Below are 23,571 nucleotides of genomic sequence, written 5' to 3' on the forward strand. Positions count from 1 at the left end.
GCAAGTTGAATACCATTATTTATTTATTACAATAGCGTTTACCTCTGAAATGTTTTAAAATAGAACCTTGTTAACATTACAAAATGTAGCCTATAATGTCTATGTGATACTAGATTTTAGCTTACTGTGTATTTTAAAAGGAATTCCCAAATCTTCAATTAAAAAATAATTAAGGCCTCTTCAATAAGTTCGAAGTTAAATTGACCTAGTGACACCTAAGTAAGTGCGTTGATGGTTTTTATTATTGAAACTAGGCATTCATGGGTGTACCCAGAGAGGGACAGGGGCCATTTAACATCTAACATTGATATAAATTTTTCATTCGTTTCTGGTTATTCTTCAATAAAATAAAAATTACAAAAGTATTAATAAAAAGGCCAATTTCTTGCAATATAATGTACTAGCTGGCCCGGCAGACGTCGTCCTGTCCTAATGTGGTTTTATGTCAAATGCTCGTTCATTTTCAAGATAAGCTCGTTCGCATGGCTCAATCACGTCCTGGTAAACCTCTTTTAGCGAATTTCCCATATAGGGAATAAGCTATTACCATAGTACTCATGGTAAGACCCGGACCCGAGACCGATTTAATTTTTCATTTTGAGGTCCCTAGAGGCCAAAAACACCATCCGTTCAAATTTATATACGTTTATTCGAACGAGTTCGCGATCCAGCATAATCGGACCATGGGAACGGGGGTTTATGGGGGGTTTTATGGGGTAAAAATGGGGTTTTCCCATTTTTGAACCTAAAAACAAAAAATTTTGCTATTTCTTTCTAAACCGTTTTGTAGAGCTTAAAAAAAGAAATAATTTAGTATATTGAAGCGCTGTTGTATGCCTAACGGTCACGGAGAAAATTCAAAAATAGTGTAATTAAAAATTCCCATGTTATTCTTATGGAGAAAATGAAAATTGTTGTAGTTTACTTGTTTATGGGTATATATTGATAAAATTTGGCAAATTTATTTATTTCATCCTATACTATTGACGTATGGTCAAAAAACACTTTTTACCTTCCCCGTAGCAGCAAACCTATGCACTCATTAAATCTAATGTTATTTAAATAGGGAATAATATGTCTTATTTATGGAAATATTTTAGTAAAAATGTAATCAGACGAGTTGAAATTCGCTTAGTCTGCAGGTTTGCTGCGGCGGGGGTATTTTGTGACATTATTTTGTTTTCATTTGCCTTCAACAATAATGTAACGAAGCAAATTTCTCTTTCGGTATAATTTATCATCAGGCATTCTTCAAAATAGTTTACCATATATTTCGGGTGTTATAAATCGATGTGAAAAGTTGGGATGGACACAAAAAAATATAGTTAATGTGTATTGTAAAGCTAAACAACCTGACCGGACCCCATTGACGGACATAAAGCCACTTTATAAATTAAGACTTTATAAACGCTGGATTACCGAGCTAGGTTTGTTAATGTCTCAAAATAGTGTAAAAACGCTAATTTTGGCATATTGTTTTTAAAAATGTTCTGGGGGGACCCCGGACCCCCCCCCCCCCTGGACTGCCTCAGGCCCCCCTGTGGGCCACCACCAGCGACCCCTGTTTCAAGTACGATTACGCTCTTGCCCCCCCCCCTAGTTTTGATCCCTTGGGCATGCTTTACTCGGAGTGATTATGGTTCAATCACCTGGTTAAAAGGTTGCCGGTCCAGTCTTCAGAACAATTGTTAGCTTTTGGATGATTCGACACCGAACCCAACTGCAACTGCAATTTTAAAATAGAGCTTTTAATAAATGGTACAAGTTCAGGAAACAGACAATCCTTATCAGTATCAAAATTAAACAAGTCATCTTTCTCACCCCATTAAACACGCACCCTGCATTCGTATTCAGCATGTGTTTACGCATAGGTGTTGGTGTTACGCATTACTATCTTGCACAATTGATTGATAAATAAATTGATAGGGCCTACAGCCAATGATTTAACTCATTTAGGCTGAATTATACAACAGTAAATGAGTTAACAGGTCACTTAGTTGTTTTCAAAAGTTGTATTATTATAGTGTTTTTTTACATTGTGGTAATCTGGTAATAGGAATATGTTCGCAAAACATAGTGTAACAACTGATGTAGCTTACATAATCATTTGTGAATTTTGGCGTTTCAACCAAACTAGGTTGGTAGCAGCACAACTGCAGCCGACAAGGTAAGTCATGTGATCGAAATCATATGACTCGCCCTTGTCAGCCTGTGATTTCGCCTGACTTTCTGCTTAGCTAGTCTTGTCTATCCTTCAGTTTATTAAAATGGCCTCTTTGAAAGTATTAACTTGTTTGATTTTCTCGTTGTTTAGTTTTGTGTACGGGAATGTACCCGTGTTATTGTGGGAGTCAAGCAAAAGTGAGCGAGTTAATACATTTCCTGCGTTTCATAGGATAAGCAGTGAAGATTTCCAAAAGTGCATTCTGAAGAAGGTTCATGGGGAACAACCTGTCCCTCTCATTGCTCTCTTTGCTGAGGAACGCTTGTCTATGGAAGACTTTAGCTGGCAAGATTCTGAGGGGCATGGTTACTATCCTCGACTGAAATACATCATTGAAAATGCCGCGAATACTGAGTTTCTACCATCAGTCCAAAACCCAATCGAAGCTGCAAATACACTCTCTGAATTTGGATACTCTCTCAAAACCATAGACCACAGTGAAACAAGTAACCTGCCTGATGGATGTGGTAAAATATTGATCATCAAGCTTCAGGAAGCCAAACCAGATGAAGACAGAGCAGACATGCTCAGGAGACACGATGAAAAAATTGCAGAAGTTTACAGTCAGCTTCTGTCAAAATGCAGTCATGTGATTGGAATCATGACAGGCCAACAGCCATCATGGGTGGAACCAGAAGAAGTTACAAGACTTAGGCGTAGTGCTGATGACAACAGCACATCAGTTACCGGACCATACACTCTCTACCAAGAAGCCCGAGGAAATTCAATGTTGTATTCCAGTAAAGTTCCGAAATTGTCCATTGACGGCAAAGAAATCAGTTTTCCGAATACATCTGCAATTATTGTAAGTAAATTATTGGTGATTATTTTATAATAATAACTTAATAGTTTATGGTTTAAAGATGGATAAATTTGCATGTGTTGCTTTAGCCTAGGCCTGGTGGTTAAGGTCACAAACTTTGGTGCGGAATGGACAGGTTCGATCCCGGGACACCTATCAAACAATATGAGTTAAGACTGCTTGCCTTAAAACATTTGAATACTCCTGCTTACACTGCTGTTCTTCTTTTCCGTAGTCATCAAGATTGGGGGAGGCATCATCTTTTTCTTTTTTTCTCATTTTCTTGTTAACAGAAGATACGTGTCCGGTTACCGGAGGTGGATTAGGCGTCCGGCTGTGACGTCACCGGGATGTGGGCCCGGAACACCATTATCACAACGATACAATGTACAGCGCATTGCATGCCGTAGTGTAGTGGATAGAGTGCTCGGCTGATATGCAAGAGGTCCCTGGTTCGAATCCCATCGATAACTTTAACTCTTTGTCAAAGATTTTGCTTTGAATGCCATTTCTTTTTAACTGTAGCCTACATTTTTTGTTAAAATTTTTGGCATTTATAATTTTTTTTATGAATATAATTTAACCTTCATTTTTTCATTACTTATCAGCAAGTTTGGTTGGTTAGCTTAGGTTATGACAGTAGGCCTAACTGTCGGATGCCTAATCCACGTCTGGTTACCGGACGCGTATCCTCTGCGTTATTTGTTTTTCTGGTATTGTTGATTCTAGTTTCTTGTTTCTATTGTTTTCTGTTAAGTTAAATACGTATGTTCATCCGAGGAATTCATTTAGGCTGTAGTAGGGGCGTTTGAGGAGATAGTTCTTCAGTTGAGTAGAGCATTTTCTTGTGTCTGTAATATTTTTAAGCCGATTTTGTAGTAAAATGATTAAAATGATTTTATTGGCCATTCAGTTATATACCGGTACAAACAATAGTCTATGTCAAACAGATAATAAATAATAAACATGCCAAACTTCTTCTTGCACTCTTGACTATAACAATATTAAAAGCTGAAATGAACACATGCAGGATCTCACTCAATACAAAACATGCAAAGCAATGCATGCATACTGAAAATGAAAAAAAAATAAAAACTACATGCTGCAAGCCATGCAAGTTATAAACTTTCATCCCTCTATTATGTTCTAAGGTTACTTTCATCCCTCTATATGTTCTATAAAGATTACTGCTCTCTCTAAATCTCCACTGAAAAAGTCACTGGCGTAGAAAAAAAAAGGGAAAAAAAATTGTAGCCTACAAAGTAGTTTACTTCATATTGATCAGTGAATTTTGTAATAGGCCTAGTTTTTAGTAGAATTGTTCATTGGGAATATCGGGATATGGTATATTATTATTATTATTATTATTCTTTGTCATGAGAGCCGAAGCCCCCTGACTACATACCCGGTACCTATCGTGAGACCGGTATATGGTATAGGCCTAATGTCTTAGGAATGGTGCAATCAAACAAGAAATGAGCCATAACATAGTGACTAAGTTATAGGCTATAGAAGTTGTTTCAGCCGGCCACCTGAACATAATTTAGTTTATGCACCACACTGCTTTGTTAGGTTCTGCCTAAATAAATAAGTCCTAGGCCACATGTTTGTCTAATGTTATTGTAGACCTAAATTGAAGTCCTACCTTCGGATAACATTGGACCATTTCTTTATTGTTTAAGGGGTACAGTTCCGCAGAGAACTGACGATATATTATCGGATGATTAACTTAATGATAAATATAACTTATCGATATTTATTTTGTTCGAATTGGATTCTGAAAACATAACTTAGATAACTTATTTATTGTTATTCATCCAATAATGTATCACAGGTTCTCTGCGGAACTGTACCCTGTTTAAGTTAAATTATGTGAGAAATTGTCTTTTGATGACGACAAAGTTATCATATCTGTCCCGGTCAAGCCTATCTTTACCCAGGGTGTCTCTACTGGTCACAGATGTCCCTGTAAAGTCCCGAATTTTAGAAGAGGTTCACGGATGTCATTTGAAAGGTGTTCAACAAAGGTCACTGAAAAATTAATATCTAGATAAGCAATACGGTTGGATATTTGATATCTATGATGTAGCCTATAGGCCTACAGATATGATATACTTAGGCCTATATTTGATATTTTTTCGCTTTTGGTTAAGACAAAATCTGCAGATAAAAGGCTAGCAATAACAATTCAAAGGCTAGTGAAAATCTGTCTATAGGCTAGTGATAATGCGCAGTAGGCATATCAACTTGATACTGAAGCAGACAGTTGCCAAGGTCAATGTTTTGTTACCTATTGTTCGTATCGATCCATAATTAAATTCTAAATCAGACAACCAGCATGGATATTGCTGGCCAAAATTTATCGTTCGATTTTACTTTAAAAGTGAACTGGTCACCTTATTACCTATTTATTCAGATATGGTCTAAAGAAAAAGTAGCTAGGCCTACCGGTATCCATACGGACCTATATTTTTTATTAGGCCTAAAATAGTTGTTCGCATCAAATATATTTGTTTGTTTGTTACCATGACATAACTTATATCTATGAAATGGTTTCAGAAAAGAAATTAACCCTGCTGTAATTCATTAATCTTAGTACTCAGTAAGTACCATGTAACAAACGACAAGCCTTAAAACAGATGAGTTAATGTTAGTGTCAAGATAGTGTAATTAAGCTAATAATGTTAATAGTCATAATTAGTTAACTCATGAATAACAAATAGGCCTACACCAACAGTTCCACTAGTACCTACTAGAATTAGAGTGTTCATATTTCTTGTTGTTTACAGATAACAGTATGTACATTCCATGTGTTTTTCAGAGTGGCGACAACTCAAAAGCTAACAGTATCAAACTGTTTGTCAAATATGGTAATGAATACCGTCTCACATTCAATTTCGACAATCAAACCAGTGGCTACTGGTACTTGCGCTCAGTCGAGTTGAGCAACATTGGGCAAAATGAGAACTGGATTCTGAAGAGCAAAAATGAAATTTATGCTCCACTAGGAATGTCCTACCACACCGGATCTACTGTCACCTTTAGAAATGTTACCAAAGATAGTGTGAAGGAATTGAAATTTTCAGACTTTCAGGTTAGTAGGTAGCCTATTCTTTTTTAGTTAAATGTCTGTGGTAATAGTCAGAATTGAAATCACAACATTTTACGTCCATGTCCCTGAACTATACTGACCTAAGACTTAATTGGAGCACAAAATATGGATGCATTACACGACGTCCAATGATATAAGTCAGTGTTGAAGTATAATTCTTGAGCTGTCTTACGATGTCCAATGTATAATATTTGACTGTTGCACAATGTCCAAATCTCATCATGTCCAAAAGTACAGAAACTGCAATAAACATGATAAAAGCTGGTCCATAAGGATGATCTACAATAGGAGTACGTTAACTTTTGGCTGACGGTTTTTAAGGTTATATTAGTTTCATCACTCTAGAAATATTGTATGCAATAAATGTTAAATTAATAGGAGATATCATGGTAAAATACCAAAACATATTACATTTCATGGGAAATCAGACCATAACACATAAGAGTGTGGTAAATATATCAGTGGGCCTGGAATTTTTCCCCCTTCAAATCTTATGTTTAGTTGCCAAAAGTGAGGATCTAGGTCGGAAATAGTGGTTTTGAGAAGTTTTTCCCAATAAAAATTACGTCCAAATTTGCCAGTAACTGGGCCGGTCGGCGCAATGATATTTGTGGGCGCTGTGACGAAAATACTCTATTTTGGTCTCACTAACACTGTTTTTCACACTAAAAATGTTAAATAGCACTATAACTAATGTTTACAATTATAAACCTTCCTCCCTCCCAACCATTGTTTATTTCAATAACAGCGAATCATGGAACTGCTGATAACAATTTGGTATTGGGGAGTCCATCTTTATTAAAAAGTACATAAACTCAAATAATAACCTATAAAATATATTATCGAGTCGTATAGAAAGAAAAAACACAAAATAATGTCAATTAATATTCAAAGCCAATAAATTGTAGAAATTTACCGCCTCGGGGGATCGGCAGACGAAACACGCACAGTATAGGTGTTATGTAACACTAGAAACACACACGTAGGGGTCTCAATCCTGCGATTTCAAACATTGAGATCCCGGTCGGTTTTTGATACCTAGAAATCACGTAATTGGTGTCTTTTAATACCGGGATTAACGGAATTGCAAAATCTATGTTTATACCTATTTAATTTTTTTGTGAATCTGAGGAGATTTACTCACGAAAAATAAATAAAAATAATGCAACTGGCAATTCTTTCCATCTTAATATTTTGATTTATTTAGTTTCAATATTAATTAGTGTGACGTATAGGCTAAATGCGAGTGCGGTTGCTCTTAATTTTTGTAAATGTATTTATTAAATTCTTGAGTGACATATCAACATAAGCAGAATATGTTGCCTAAGCTATACAATGTAAATAAGAGACGTGTGATGAAAGTTCCGTGTGGTAATTAATATTTCTACAGCAAAGTTGCGCAGTGCGATACTGGTAAGGCCAGTTTAAAACATTAGAGGCCTTGACGAGGGCACTTCACGTTAATTTAAAATGGCTAAAAAGCCATAAAATAATATAATCCTGGGATTCAGTTGTGCCACACTGAGTGTTTCATTTCAGCAGGACCTGGTCAGACTCAGGTGACCAGGCCGGCCTGGGGGTGTTCGGCAGCCGGTCCTCGGTGATTGGCTCGCACTTGATGTGTTTAGTCTCTAGTATTGCATACAACATTATACATAACACAGCAAGATAACCTTCACTATAACTATTTTATGTTTTGGCAGGAACGCATTGTATATTTCCACTTAAATTCCCTTAAAATTGTGTATCGGCAGAGAAACTTAAGGTGCTTGATTTGTTTTAGGTGGAACCATTCTTCTCCAAAACAGGGTCCAAAACATTCAGCGAAGCCATGGATGAAGTGCCATTCTTCACACCGGCCATCTGGTCAGGGATATTTGTCACTTTTCTGTTGGCACTCATCTTTACCTGGGGAGTCTCCATGATCATGGACATCCGAACCATGGACCAATTCGATGATCCCAAAGGCAAGACCATAACTGTCACGGCAACTGACTAAGTGACAAACGAGTAGATTATACCTTGTCAGTATAAAACCAATGGCTTAGTAAATGTGAAAGAGGTAAAAGGTTATTGTACTTAGCAAAGTTTTGTTTTAACATAACAGACTTTTAAGTTGTATTCCAGTTTCTTTTAACGTGTTTTTATACAATTTTTTTGCTGTGGTGGATTCATGCAGAAATCTGTATTCTGAACATTTTAGAAGAAAATAAGCTGTCATTTAATGTGACAACGCTTAAGTCAAGAGCACATTCCTTTCATTGTATATTGTAATGAACCTAAACATCTTATAAGTAACGTTTTATCCTCTTTTAAATGTCGTGATTTGTAAATATTAGAAGTAGTTGAATCAATCAATACAAGCCTCGAGTTTAAGTCTACAAAGAACGAAAAGTAAATCATGCAATAACGCCAGCGCATGTGTATGATTCTGACGATGAACAAACTTATGTCAGTTTGTAGGAGAACTCGATTGTTAAAGACCTTTTAGGGTAATAAATTTGTAATATAGTTTGAAAGAATAATTATTTTATTGTGTTGAATTATTTTTTATTTTATTTCGCAAATCCATTTATGTTAATAAATTATAAAATTCTTATTCATAACAAATTGTTGTGTAACATGATTGAGTGTATCTAGAATTTTGTGTATATTAATAATTCTGTTATTTGGTGAACACTATGTTATGAAATATAGTATAAATTAATTAATTTAATTTCTCCTTTTTTTCATTCACTATTCCTGCTTTTCATCCCAAGGCCTACAATTCCACTGGTTCTACTGATAATTGATTGACATACAAGACATGACACATTCTGCAGACCCTTTAAGGATGGACAAATTGAGATAGTAATGTAATCCACATTTTTGTTATATCAGTGAAAACAGAAAACCCTCATACCAATAAAACTCCTTTTGCCAGTTCCATTAAATGTCCAAGTCATACAGCTAAAAGTTAACCCATTGACATAGGAATATTTTTTATCTTCTCTACTGATTAAATTTTGTAGATTATGTCGAATTATACCTCATATCATAAATGTATTTCAATACAATAAGTCCATATTCAACCAAAATAAAAATCCATGTCCTCCTTTTCCATAGAGGCAAAACAGGTGTTGTGTGCAATCCCTATTAGACTCACTAATGCCATTAACTTCCACCCAAGCGGAACACTATAAGGCAGTTCCTCGTACCAGCTAAGACACACATTAGTAAGCGTACCATGGAGCTGTACACATATACAGGATTTGAACACATGCATGTAGAAATAAATACCACACACAATGCTACACTCGTCAGATGAACACCTTAGCGAACTGAGCTACCAATTGCTACCATGCCACCGTTGGCCATAACCGGAACAAATACCAGTAGTACCACTATTAGTATTGCTCATGTCACTACTAACTAGCGCTCGCAGGTTAGATTTGACTTAGCGCCCAGTAGAATAGCAGTACGGCTAACTTGCACAAATTGCATGTGACTATAAGTCTAAGGATTAGTTTATCAATTATTTTCATGTTATACTCTGAAGGTACAACTTTTACATCTTTGCATAACAAACATATTCGCTTAATAGGTTTTAGTTCTGTTGAACCAAAGATTTAAATAAAGGTAAAGCCTTATTAGTTTTTAACATTGATTGAATCATACAACTTTATAAGAATGATTTTATACGATGTTGAAAACTCAAGAAATGCTTTATGGAATAGTAAAATAATATATAAGAAGATACATATTGCGTAAGTTAAAGATATACAGATATCGGTAATTTTTATGTGAAATTACAAAGGCTATGTTTTTTAACATTTTAAAACACTTCTCATGAAATTGCTTAGCTTGGAATGAAGTTAATATAGGCTACCATGATTTAAAACGAAACGCAAGTTTGTGTTAGTTGTTTTTTTACATAATAGGGTAGGCCTAGATAAAAGGTAGAAAGTCGAAAACCTGATAATCTCAACACAAATCAACTAGGCCTAATTTACTGATCAGTGGTGAAATAAAAATAGCTGTATATGTAAAATTGACACATTTATTAAATATACAGGTATAGATACAAAATAGCCTATTCCATCTCAAAGATGTTCCACACAAGTTTTAGACATTTTCACAAAATAGTTCAATTATACGACATAACACTAGTTGTCTTCCTATACATAGTAAAATGATCAAGGTACTGATGTATAGTGTCTAATGGTTGATAGACTTCATTCATGCGGTTCTGAAAATACTGAGGAGGAATACTCTGAACACAAGAGCCTAGAAAACCTTGCAAAAACTCTCTCATTAGTTCCCAACAGCTTGCAGGAATTACACAGGGCCGGTACTCAACCTCGACTAACACTCCCTTAAAGTTTTGAGACATAGTAACACTTCCAAGCTTAATCAAGAAATCGCCCAATTCAAACCTTGGTCCTTTTGATTCTATTTTTGTTTGCTTTTTTGATGTATAAAACGGGGATATTTTAAGCATCAGCATATCAAAAAGTTGATCTGCAATGAGAGGGATAGTTTTTGTACCCGTTTCTAGCAAAGAAAAAACAGATGCTGGCTGTTCGGAGTTGTGCAGTACGTGTATGGTCCGTTGCGGTCCGAGCTGAGGAACACTCATGTACGTCTCACAGTCCACTAACATCTGGCCATTCTGTACAGCTCCCAACGCCAACACTCTCTTTGTCAAGAACTCGATTGTTTGAGGTCCTGTGCGACTCTCTGTCATTGGAAATTGTTGAAGAACAGTAACACCCATGGTTTGATCTTATTTCCCTTTTCAATCAAGTATACCAAGTATTGGTGCAATTAACTCACATAGACATGATCAGTTGTCTTCATCCTGAAACAAATATATGGGCTATTGTTAAAAAACGTACTATAACATTAGGCTAATATTAAAAGCTAGCTACTTCAAGGTGTGAAACTGTTTTAGTTAATTTTTTTCGAATTTCCCATATAGGGAATCAGCTGTTACAGTAGAACTCCTGGTAAGACCTGACCCGGGACCGATTTACTTTTTCGTTTTGAGGTCCCTAGGGGACAAAAACAACATTCATTCAAATTCACATATATATATATATGTGTGTGTGTGTGTGTCCGTTAGCACGATAACTCGAGCAAAAATTATCCGATTTTGATGAAATTTGGTGTAAACCTACATTATTTATTCAAACGAGTTCGCTAACCAGCATAATTGGGGTAAAAATAAACATAGACTTAATCAGATTTTGTTTCTACAATGTTACACAAGAAAAAGGTTGTGTTTAGAGACTGGAATAGCAAAGATAATATGTACACCACCCAGCTAACAAAACAATAAGGGGTGCGATTTCTGCCAAGTTAGGCCTACACTAAAATAAAATATGGCAATTAAAAGTGGTTGGTTATACCTTTGAAATAAAAAAAGCAAGCATAAATTGCTATTACTAGCCTACTTATTAATGTAATGAACTAGTGTAATGTTCGTTATTCTTCACTTTGATGTGCTGTGTTGTGGAGAGGCCATACAAAATATCCTTTATTGCTGTAAAACACAGTAACATGCATGGTTTTGAGTCACATTATTCTTGCACATAGATAAAATACAATCTAACACAGCAAATATCCTAACATCCTATTTCTTTCATAATGGTCTACAGAATAAAAACACTTTTTTGTTTAAAAAAGTTTTAGTTTGAATACATCTATCTATCTATGTATTAATTACGTAAGCCGATTCTTTGCGTCGAACGACGGGAGAGGGCTCAAATTAAAGGTCTCGACCCCGTGACAGCGGGAAAAATAGTGAAATTCCCCTAATTTTAACACCAAATTAGATATTACATAAAATGTTCTCCGTAAGAATAGCATTAGAAGCCATTTAGGCCTACTGCTGATTTTTGTTTACTTCAATACAGCTGATCGTGATTTATCATCAGGTCAGTAAGCAATATAATATTACATTTGCATTACATTTGCCAGTCAATTCTGTAATGTACTATATAAAACCAGGGATAACGGTTATTCACCTATAATAATTAAGACTTTTTAGTTACTTTATAGAATGTTGAAATAATTTATTTTACTTTGGAACTTTTGAAGTTTTGGTATTTTTAACGTTTAACTTAACATGAAATAACCACATTGACTAAATAATCAACAATTCATGATTAAATGGTGAACTTCTGATTTGTTTTTATGTCAAAACATATGTTTTTTAAAGATTTATTCTACACTTTCTTTGTAAATTTACTAACATTTTAATTTGAAATGTATTGCAGTGTTTAGTAAATATTTGGTATGAAGTGGAATAACCTCAACGGCTACCTACTCTTAATAACCTCTTAATAACCTGGGAATAAAGATGAAATAGGTTCGTACAGGAAATATATTCGTTTTTTAAGTACTATGACAAATTCCAATGAGCGGAAAAAACAACTATCGTTTGGAGGAGATTTTAAACAGGTAAGTTACAGTACTGTCTTTACGTTCCAAGCAAAAAAGGTTAAAATAAAATAGCCTACCTAGCATGTGGTATATAATAGTAAAGGGAGCATCCATATATAACAGTAAAACCTAGAGGTACCTAGTTTCCTTTTCTTTACGTTTCAAACCAAAAATATGCATGTCCATGCTGATGAAAAGTAATTTTGTGATTGGTTTCAATAACTGGGTAATGGAACCTTAACCAGTCGCAAAAGAGTTTGGAATCAGCCGATGATTCATAGAATATGTAAAAACAATCGCACCTTTAAGAGGAATACCATCACATAAACTTACACTAATTTTTATGTTGATCAGAATAAAAATCTTGGGCTAAGTGTTGACAATGGGATACCTTTAGTTTACACTAATTTGGTTAAGCCTTTTACAAAAGGAGTATAAACTTAGAAATAATAGCTTGGGAGGGATGCCAATTTAGCGGGTATGCCCAGGTCCGTGAAGTTGGCGTACCCATATTAGCGTATCCACTTTTGATCATACCAATCGTTAGTTCATCGTTAGTTCTCGATAGTTCCCAAATTTTTCGTTAGTTCTCAAAAAATAAAAAAGTTATAGCCGATTATAAGTGGGTACGCTAACTTCACACTTCCGGGTTCTAGCACGCGCCATTTTCTGAGGAGAAATGTTTACATCTATATATCAATCGTTAGTTCTTCGTTAGTCCTCGATAGTTCCCAAATTTTTTCGTTAGTTCTCAAAAAATAAAAAAGTTATGAGGCATACAAAGTGGGTACGCTAACTTCACAATTGTACAATTTCCAGCGGGAACAGTTTTTTTACTATAAATGCCTATATCTATATACCAATCGTTAGTTCTTCGTTAGTTCTCGATAGTTCTCCAATATTTACGTTAGTTCTCAAAAAATAAATAAGTTATGAGGCATACAAAGTGGGTACGCTAACTTCACAATTGTACAATTTCCAGCGGGAACAGTTTTTTTACTATAAATGCCTATATCTATATACCAATCGTTAGTTCTCGATAGTTCTCCAATATTTACGTTAGTTCTCAAAAAATAAAAAAGTTATGAGGCATACAAAGTGGGTACGCTAACTTCACAATTGTACAATTTCCAGCGGGAACAGTTTTTTTACTATAAATGCCTATATCTATATACCAATCGTTAGTTCTTCGTTAGTTCTCGATAGTTCTCCAATATTTACGTTAGTTCTGAAAAAATAAAAAAGTTATGAGGCATACAAAGTGGCTAACTTCACAATTGTACAATTTTCAGCGGGCACAGTTTTTTTACTATAAATGCCTATATCTATATACCAATCGTTAGTTCTTCGTTAGTTCTCGATAGTTCTCCAATATTTACGTTAGTTCTCAAAAAATAAAAAAGTTATGAGGCATACAAAGTGGGTACGCTAACTTCACAACTATACAATTTCCAGCGGGCACCGTTTTCTGACTATAAATGCTTATATCTATACACCAATCGTTAGTTCTTCGTTAGTTCTCGATAGTTCTCCAATATTTACGTTAGTTCTCAAAAAATAAAAAAGTTACGAAGCATAAAAAGTGGGTACGCCAACTTCACAATTATAGAATTTCCAGCGGGCACAGTTTATTTACTATAAATGCCTATATCTATATACCAATCGTTAGTTCTTCGTTAGTTCTCGATAGTTCTCCAATATTTACGTTAGTTCTCAAAAAATAAAAAAAGTTAAGAGGCATACAAAGTGGGTACGCTAACTTCACAATTATACAATTTCCAGCGGGCACAGTTTTCTGAATAAAAATGCTTATATCTATATACCAATCGTTAGTTCTCGATAGTTTTCTAATATTGATGTTAGATCTCTAAAAACAAAAAGGTTATAAGGAATACAAAGTGGGCACTCTAACTTCACAACTATAGAATTTCCAGTGGACACAGTTTTCTGACTATAAATGCCCATATCTATATACCAATCTTTAGTTCTTCGTTAGCTCTGGATAGTTCTCAAAAACGTACACTCAACTATTCTTTCAAACATTCACAGCATCGTTCTTAAACAGTTTATTAATACGTTTAAAATTAAATGTGTTGGATTATTAATATATACCGAGAATAAATATTTTTATCTTATAATAAATTAGTTATATTAAAATAATTAATTAAAATTTAGTTTAATGATTTGCAAAAAGGAGGTTTTATTCAAGTTCCATGCCTATAGCCAGCTCCAGACTGTACCCACGCTCGCAAGTAGTATGAGTATCTCCCAAATCTGCCAATCAGCAATCACCTCAAGTAATAGAAATAAAAAATAACTCCTTTGAAACGTCTACCCCACAACATTGCACTCTCAACCCTGCTTTAGTGGAACCTAACCCTACCCCCTACTGTGATGCACAAGAATCGTCAAATTTGTGTATACTAGAACTACAAAGGGAAAATATGCAGCTCAAGGAACAGATTGATACTCTAGACAAGCGACTGAAATGTGTACTTGATCATTCAATCGAATCAGACACTAGGTTAATGGAGTACACGGACCAAATATTCCCTGTACCTGACTACCAGACTAAGCCTATTAATCCAAGTGTGATAGATTGTTCTGTGCAGTGCGAGCCCTCGAAAACCGAAGCTGCTACATCTACCTCTGATCTTACCTCGTTCACAGGAAACTGTTCTAACAATGAAAACTCTTCTAAAGAGAACAAAATTGGCCCTTTGTTATTGCACAAAAAATTGGTTGTTTCAGAATTACTTAGTAACAATTGGCTTTCAGATGGGACAATTCAACCTTACTTGGACATGGTGAATGAGAGATTCTTAATTGAAACAACAAGTATCATAGTAAATCCACTAATAGTTCATGCAATTAAGAATTCACCAGATGCGTTGCTTTTTTTAGAACCACTAAGTTTAAAAAATAAAAATGTTGTGATAATGCCAATCAATGACTCTGAGGAGGTAAGCCAAGGAGATAGTGGGTCTCATTGGAGTGTTTTAGTTTTGGACAGACCTAAGAATAGGTTTTATCATATTGACTCTTCTAATGACCATAATCTCTCCTCTGCTAAGAAGGTTACAGGAAAGCTAACTGAATATCTAGGTGTTGACACAAGCTTATCTTCAATCAAGGGTCCACAACAACCTAACGGATTTGTCTGTGGAGTTTTTTGCTGCTGGGTCGTAGAGGCATTGGTTCATGATATAATCACATCTGGATCAATTGATATACACTTCATCCAAAATATGAGCCTGTCAAGAGAGGAAGTGATAACCAAACGCTCACTCATCTCTTATTTTCTCCTCAACCAAACAACATCAAAAAAGGAGCTACTTCACACATTAATGATTAAAAAGGATAAGAAGTTACTTCATTCTAGTGAACCAGGAAAAGAAGATGTAAGGGACCCTAACATGTGCTCTTGGACTCGAACAAAATCAAAAACAAAGCATATATCTCAAAACAATGGTAATTCTTATTTTACAACAACTAACATGTTTGATATTCTTCAAACACTATCTGAACATCATGATGAAGGCAAGAGTAGTCAAACTCAGAAAAAATACCATAAAAAAACAATGCGGAGTCCTAATTCAAAGAAACACCAGGCAGATGCAAAACAAGTAAAGAAGCTTAAACCTAAACATCAAGACAAAATACTCAATAAAAGCCGTATCAAAAATTCTACAAGGAAAATAAAAGTAACTCTATGTGCTGATAGCCAAGGTAAAACTATAGCTAGTAAGATTGCAAACTATAGTTCAGCTAAAATCAATGCCTACGGTTATGTTAGATCAAATACCACTATGCTACAAGTACTAAGCTCAGTATCAGAAGATGAAACACATCCAGTAGTTATTTTGGGTGGCACAAATGATAGCCTTAACGGAAGCCTGGAAACTATATACAGAGAGCTGGAAGGAAAGTTATTAGACATTAGTAAAAGAAGACCTACATTGCTCTGCACGATACCAACTAGACATGACAGGCCCCTGGAACACAATGACAATCTATGTTTAGTGACAGCAAATAATTATATAATGGAACTAAGTGCAAGGATTAAGAACCTGTTTGTTGTGGATCTGAGGAACCTGAAACGATATCATTACACAAGGCATGGTTTGCACTTGAATGATTGTGGAAAAACTAAGGTGGCGTACATGGTCATTAATGCATTAGAGAGGCTGAAGATTCTATCTGATAACGAGTCTCCCCCTAATAATACTAGTAAGACCACAGAACCTAAATCAGTGGTGAAAGATTTCATCAGTGACAATATTAAAATACAAGTATTGGAAGCCGATATGAAGGAAGTAATAGAGCAGCATAAAAGTAACATGGACATCGCCTTTGCTCATTGCATCTCATCTGACCTTAGCCATAAGAACAATATGAGTGCTGGTGTTGCAGTTGCTTTCAAGGAGTCTTTTGGGAAACCAACTGACTCAGACTTCTGTAGAACTAACTTGACCCTTCAGAGAGAGAAAAATGGAGCGTTGATATTCAGCCTAGTCACAAAGTCAAAATATTTTGGCAAGCCCCATGATGACAACTACAGTTCCTATAATGCTGCATTTCAACAACTTACAGAGGAGTTCCAAAAACAAAAACTAAAAGCTCTAGTTTGTTCCCCTTTAGGGTGCTCAAGGGACAGGATCTCTCCATATCACTTTGCTAAGAATATTGTCAAATTCCAGAACATGACTGAAGCCTCTGTAATCATTGTCACTTGCAAGAAGTATGTTGCGGGATCAAGGAGGAACACTCAGGACCATCATGAGTTTGTGGATCTCTTGAAGCGCACCATTGCTGACGAAAGCTCTCATTACATGAATGTCAACAACAACAACAACAACAACAACAACAAAGGCAACAACAACCACAATAACAACATCAGCAGCAGCAGCAGCAACAACGACAACAACAGTATGGCTGACAATGATAGGCTGCAAATGGTGGATACAACTTTGGATCCAGATCAGCTGCAGCGGCCTGCGCCTGTGTCAAGTGATGGGGGGCAGATTCTCTCTGGGGTTGTGAGTGATAGTGGCAAACATATTAAACCTTTTTTGGAGAAAGTGTTAAAAAATGTGATGATAACATGAGCTATAATTTATACAGCACTCAAAACCTCTCAATTTTCCATCAAAATGTTCAAAATTTACCGACACGCATTGGCATTTTAGAAATTAACCTTGATGAAATAAAACCAGATATAGTTGTTTTGACAGAAATAAATATGCGTGAAGAAGAAATACAATACTTAAATTTCAATAATTATAATATATCCTCATACTGGACCAGGTCAACAACCACAGGTGGAGGTGTCATGATTCTAACAAGCAAATTTATAAAAAATAAAAAATTATTAATTAAAAGAGCTCAAGAATTAACATTGGAGAAGGAGTTTGAGTGTTGTATGGTTGAAGTAACCGTAGATGCCTTTTCTTTTGTATTAATTTGTTTATATAGATCACCTAATTATAAATACAATGATATTTTTTTAGATAAGCTGGAAATTTTACTGGACATATTAACAAGTAAATATGAAAATATAATTTTAGCAGGAGATATAAATATTAATGTTTTAAAACATGACTCTTTGTACTACAATTTTATCAGCACTATTTCAATGTTTAATATGTCCTACCTGGTTGATTTTCCAACAAGGGTAAATGAAATAAGTTCTACAGCAATTGACAATTTTATTACTAATTTAGAATCCAAACAGATGAAAGTAACAGGGATTATTACTCATATTTCCGATCACGATGCTCAGCTTCTTGAGATTTTAAATGTTAAAAAACGTGTAACTAATAAAGTAGTTAAGAGGAGATGTAGAAAATTTAATGAAAATAACTTATCTGTATTCTTAAACGACTTAAATGAGGAAACCTGGTTTGAGGTTTTTCAGTCCCCTGTGGATAAAAAATATGATGTTTTTATTTCTATTTTTAAGTACTTGTTTGACTTGAATTTTCCAAAGATTGTTAGTGTTGATAAGGGAACCAGGAATTGTGTATGGAAGTCAAATGAAATATTAGAGAAAAAAAGGCACCTCACGGATTTGGAAGAATTAAGCAAAGTGCAAAAAACAAAAGAGTTAAATAGAAAGTTGAAAATCTGCAAAAATGACTTAAAAGAATCAATACTTAAATCAAAACAAACATTTTACAATGGGAAAATAAAAAGTGCAACAAACAAAACTAAAATGACATGGAATATAATTAAAAAAGAAATAAAATTAAACTCAAAGAAAAATTCTAACACCAACATTAGCATGTCTCAAAATGAAAAAATCATAACACATCCAATTGCTGTGAGCAATATTTTAAACACCTTTTTTGCTTCTGCTGTGGAAAAACTAATTTTGCCCTCTGTTTCTCAGCAATCTTTACAAAATTGTAATACTCAACATAAAGCTCCAAATAAAATCTTTAAATTTCAAACAATAACAGAGGATTATCTTGAGAAAACTGTTCTTTCTTTTGAAAACAAATTTTCCTCAGGGTATGATGAGATACCCATCACAATTGTTAAAAAATCTATAATTTTTATTCGTAAACCATTGACTCACTTAATAAATTCTTCTCTTATTTCTGGTATTTTTCCTTCTAAATTAAAATTGGCTAAAGTAATTCCTATTTTTAAGAGTGGCAATAGTACAGATCCAGCATGTTATCGCCCTGTTTCATTATTACCAGTTTTTTTCAAAAATCTTTGAACGTATCGTATATAACCAATTTTCTAATTTTCTTGAAATAAACAATTTGCTAGATAGGGAACAACATGGGTTTCGATCTGGTAAATCCACAATTACTGCCGCCGTTGAATTTATTGAATCCATCATAAATGCAATAGACAAAGGTGAAAATGTCATTGGAGTATTTCTAGATCTTAGTAGGGCTTTTGACAGTGTATCACACTGCAAGTTATTAGCTAAATTGGAGGAGTTGGGAGTTTGTGGTAAGGAGCTGAGATGGTTTTCTTCATATTTAGACAGCAGAGAACAGTTTGTTGAAGTTGATTATATTGTCGAGAGTGATAGGGCTCGATACCTTGAAAAATCCAGGTCTCAGTGTCAGATACTGCGTTACGGGGTTCCCCAGGGGTCAATCTTAGGCCCTCTGCTCTTTCTTTGCTATATAAGAGGCATGCCGGAGATGATCCCTGGGCCCGATGCATCAATGTGTCTGTATGCTGATGACTGTAATATTCTGTTTTCAGGAAAGTCACATGATTATGTTGAAAAATCTTTAAATAAAACAGTTCAGTTTATCCATGAGTTCCTTGATCAAAAAAATCTATTAGTAAATAAAAAGAAAACAAACCTAATATCATTTTCAACCAAACAATCAAAAGTCAAATTCAAGCCAAATATTTTCTTAAAATCAGATAGAATAGATCAAGTGGGCCTAACTAAATTTCTTGGTTTAATCATTGATGAAAATCTCTCATGGGATGATCACATCAATCACTTAGTAAACAAATTATCTTCTGGTATCTATGCTCTGAGACAGATGTCCAGAGTCTGTGATTTGGAAACTTTAAAAATTATTTATTATTCATTAGTTCAATCCCACATTTCATATGGAATCACAGTCTATGGTGGAACAACAAAATCAAATCTTGATAGAGTACTTAAACAGCAAAAAAGAGCAATTCGCACTATTATGAAATTACGGAAAACCATCTCAGTGAAGAATCTTTTTCGTAAATTGGACATTTTAACTGTGTATAATTTATATATTCTTGAAACCATAATCTTTTTGAAACAAAGGGAACTAACAACACCCTCCAATCCCGGGCATAACTATAATACTAGGTTAAAAATTAGATTGCCTCAGCATAAATTAGAATATTATACAAAGAAAACCACCTATGCAGGATTGAAATTGTTACAATATTTACCAATAAACATCCGGCAGGAAACAAATTTCAAAAAATTCAAAAAACTTTTAAAAGATTTCTTAGTAAAAAATCCTTTTTATTCATTACAAGAATTTGTAGATAAAACAAAATATTTCATTTGAATTTCCATTTAGTTTTCATAATGGACATTTGTGTAGATTTATGTTTTAATGTGTATGATTTGTATATAGATTTTGACTCTATTCAGATACATGTATGTTTCATATATGTTATATATTGAATAAAGACTATTTGAATCTTGAATCTTGAATCAGCTAGATCGTCGAACGGCAAATATGTCGTGTTTTGGGAGTGGCGCATGTCTGGAGACAGCTTATTTTGTTGACGGAAGAACTTGGAATGGCGTTTGACACGGCTTAGGAAAAGTTGAAAATCACTCTGAAATGTGTATGTTAAATTTAACGTACTTAATTGGTCTTCAGTAGTTGATTGAAACTTGTATAATTGTGAAGTCAGCGTACTCACTTTTTATGCCTCATAACTTTTTAATTTTTTGAGAACTAACGTAAATATTGGAGAACTATCGAGAACTAACGAATAACTAACGATTGGTATATAGGTATAAGCATTTTTATTCAGAAAACTGTGCCCGCTGGAAATTGTATAATTGTGAAGTTAGCGTACCCACTTTGTATGCCTCGTAACTTTTTTATTTTTTGAGAACTAACGTAAATATTGGAGAACTATCGAGAACTAACGAAGAACTAACGATTGGTATATAGATATAGGCATTTAGGCTATAGTAAAAAAACTGTGCCCGCTGAAAATTGTACAATTGTGAAGTTAGCGTACCCACTTTGTATGCCTCGTAACTTTTTTATTTTTTTAGAACTAACGTAAATATTGGAGAACTATCGAGAACTAACGAAGAACTAACGATTGGTATACAGATATAGGCATTTATAGTAAAAAAACTGTGCCCGCTGGAAATTGTACAGTTGTGAAGTTAGCGTACCCACTTTGTATGCCTCATAACTTTTTTATTTTTTGAGAACTAACGTAAATATTGGAGAACTATCGAGAACTAACGAAGAACTAACGATTGGTATATAGATATAGGCATTTATAGTAAAAAAACTGTGCCCGCTGAAAATTGTACAATTGTGAAGTTAGCCACTTTGTATGCCTCATAACTTTTTTATTTTTTCAGAACTAACGTAAATATTGGAGAACTATCGAGAACTAACGATTGGTATATAGATATAGGCATTTATAGTAAAAAAACTGTTCCCGCTGGAAATTGTACAGTTGTGAAGTTAGCGTAACCACTTTGTATGCCTCATAACTTTTTTATTTTTTGAGAACTAACGAAAAAATTTGGGAACTATCGAGGACTAACGAAGAACTAACGATTGATATATAGATGTAAACATTTCTCCTCAGAAAATGGCGCGTGCTAGAACCCGGAAGTGTGAAGTTAGCGTACCCACTTATAATCGGCTATAACTTTTTTATTTTTTGAGAACTAACGAAAAAATTTGGGAACTATCGAGAACTAACGATGAACTAACGATTGGTATGATCAATAGTGGATACGCTAATATGGGTACGCCAACTTCACGGACCTGGTATGCCCAGAACTAAGATTAAGTTAACTTACCTCAACACATATGTATTTGCCTAGTTTGATAAAACTTGGCAAATTTATTCATTTTATACTAATCTATAAAACTGACCAAGTGTTATAATTTTAATAAAACCCCCAATTTATTAGTTTCCTTGTAGCAGCAAACCTAGGTACTCGTTAAGCCTAATGTTATTTTAATCAATTTAATTAAAAATAAATTCAGACAAATGGAAATTCGCTTGGTTCCGGCAGGTTTGCTGCGGCGGGGTTATTTTAATTACTGGGTACACTTCCATATCTGTTGGCACAAACAATCGAATGAGTAGGCTATAATTTATTAATTCGATATAGGTACTTATCGTTTGGTTAGTTAGGTTAGGTTAACCTTACCTAACTAACCAAGATACATCGAATAATCGATATATCAATCGATATTTGCATTCGGTTGTTTGTGCCAACAGATACGGAAGTGTAGGCCTACCCGAATTACTAAGTTATCCGTTGACAGAAATTCCCAAACTATAAGAAAACACTGCTTCTTTTACTTACATTAGTCTCAACAAGTAGACAGTAGACAACATAACCTCTTTTAGACATACTACACTAACACTCTTGTAATTAACATGAAACTAACAATAAGACCCTCCAGCTTGCGTTAAAAGATAACTTAAAGACTTGTATGACAATATGTAGCATTTACTCATATAACCAAGAAGTGATGTTTAGAGTTAACTGTTAATTAATTTCAAGTTAAGTGTCAAGATTGGTATGTTATGTTAGGTTGTTATGTCAAGTGTCAGTCAACGCGAGCCTTTCAAGACCGGAAAATGCCGCGCGTCTGCGCATGCGCAATTAAGCGTTATTCGCACTTGTAACAGCTGCAGCTGTTTCAGAAAATCACACTAGTATCTTCACTGCAACTCTTGCAACAATCTACTTGAAACTGGAACGGTTCTCCCGCACTTAACTCCAAACCATTTAATTACTGTAACTGAATGAAGAATTTTACAGGTTATGTTTATGTATGTGTTACTTTACTTACTGTAACCTCTGGCACCTCTTTTATTTTATAAAATAAATTTTAAGTAACTTGGGTGGGCTACGTTCTACCGTTATCATCTATTCATCTACAGTATCTTCAATTGTACCCAAACATGTTTTCCAAAAGAGAAGATCCCAATTCTCATTTCATTTTTAATGGTCTAAGCTTTTTGAGAATTATTGGCATCTTGCTTATAATGAAATGTAAATGTTCAACAACGCTAATACATAATAATTTATTTTATTCACTAGCGCTTTCAGAAACTAGGTTTCCATTCAAAAGCGCTAGTGAATAAAACCATTATTGGCCTTGCCTTGTTGAACATAGCTGGCTTATTAATTGGAATCCTTCTGTACTTCTCGTCCATGAACTAAAATAGTTATTTGTGTAACTAGTGGTGAAAGTGGCACTTTGCTGCACACGAGAGCAATGTTTACGCACGAGCCGCAGGCGAGTGCGGAAT

The 23,571-nt window shown here is 34.7% G+C and overlaps 2 protein-coding genes across 2 annotated transcripts; one reads left to right on the plus strand and one right to left on the minus strand.

Moving 5' to 3' along the window:
* The first annotated feature begins 2,204 nt into the window (after positions 1 to 2,204).
* LOC128990371 (V-type proton ATPase subunit S1) lies at positions 2,205 to 8,854 on the plus strand. Its single transcript, XM_054412720.1, has 3 exons — positions 2,205 to 3,029; positions 5,848 to 6,120; positions 7,922 to 8,854. Exons 1-3 carry the CDS (start codon positions 2,268 to 2,270, stop codon positions 8,135 to 8,137), a joined length of 1,251 nt encoding a protein of 416 aa, XP_054268695.1. The 5' UTR covers positions 2,205 to 2,267; the 3' UTR covers positions 8,138 to 8,854.
* Positions 8,855 to 10,159: 1,305 nt separating this feature from the next.
* Positions 10,160 to 22,856, minus strand: LOC128990445 (mediator of RNA polymerase II transcription subunit 20). The gene is made up of 2 exons (XM_054412814.1): positions 22,616 to 22,856; positions 10,160 to 10,978 (listed from the first exon to the last, which is right to left on the minus strand). Exon 2 carries the CDS (start codon positions 10,892 to 10,894, stop codon positions 10,265 to 10,267), a length of 630 nt encoding a protein of 209 aa, XP_054268789.1. The 5' UTR covers positions 10,895 to 10,978; positions 22,616 to 22,856; the 3' UTR covers positions 10,160 to 10,264.
* Between the last annotated feature and the right edge of the window lie 715 nt (positions 22,857 to 23,571).

The sequence above is a fragment of the Macrosteles quadrilineatus genome, unplaced genomic scaffold, assembly GCF_028750875.1.
Source record: "Macrosteles quadrilineatus isolate MER2022 unplaced genomic scaffold, UCM_ALF_1.0 Scaffold_1__1_contigs__length_201487025, whole genome shotgun sequence".
Lineage (NCBI taxonomy): Eukaryota > Metazoa > Arthropoda > Insecta > Hemiptera > Cicadellidae > Macrosteles > Macrosteles quadrilineatus.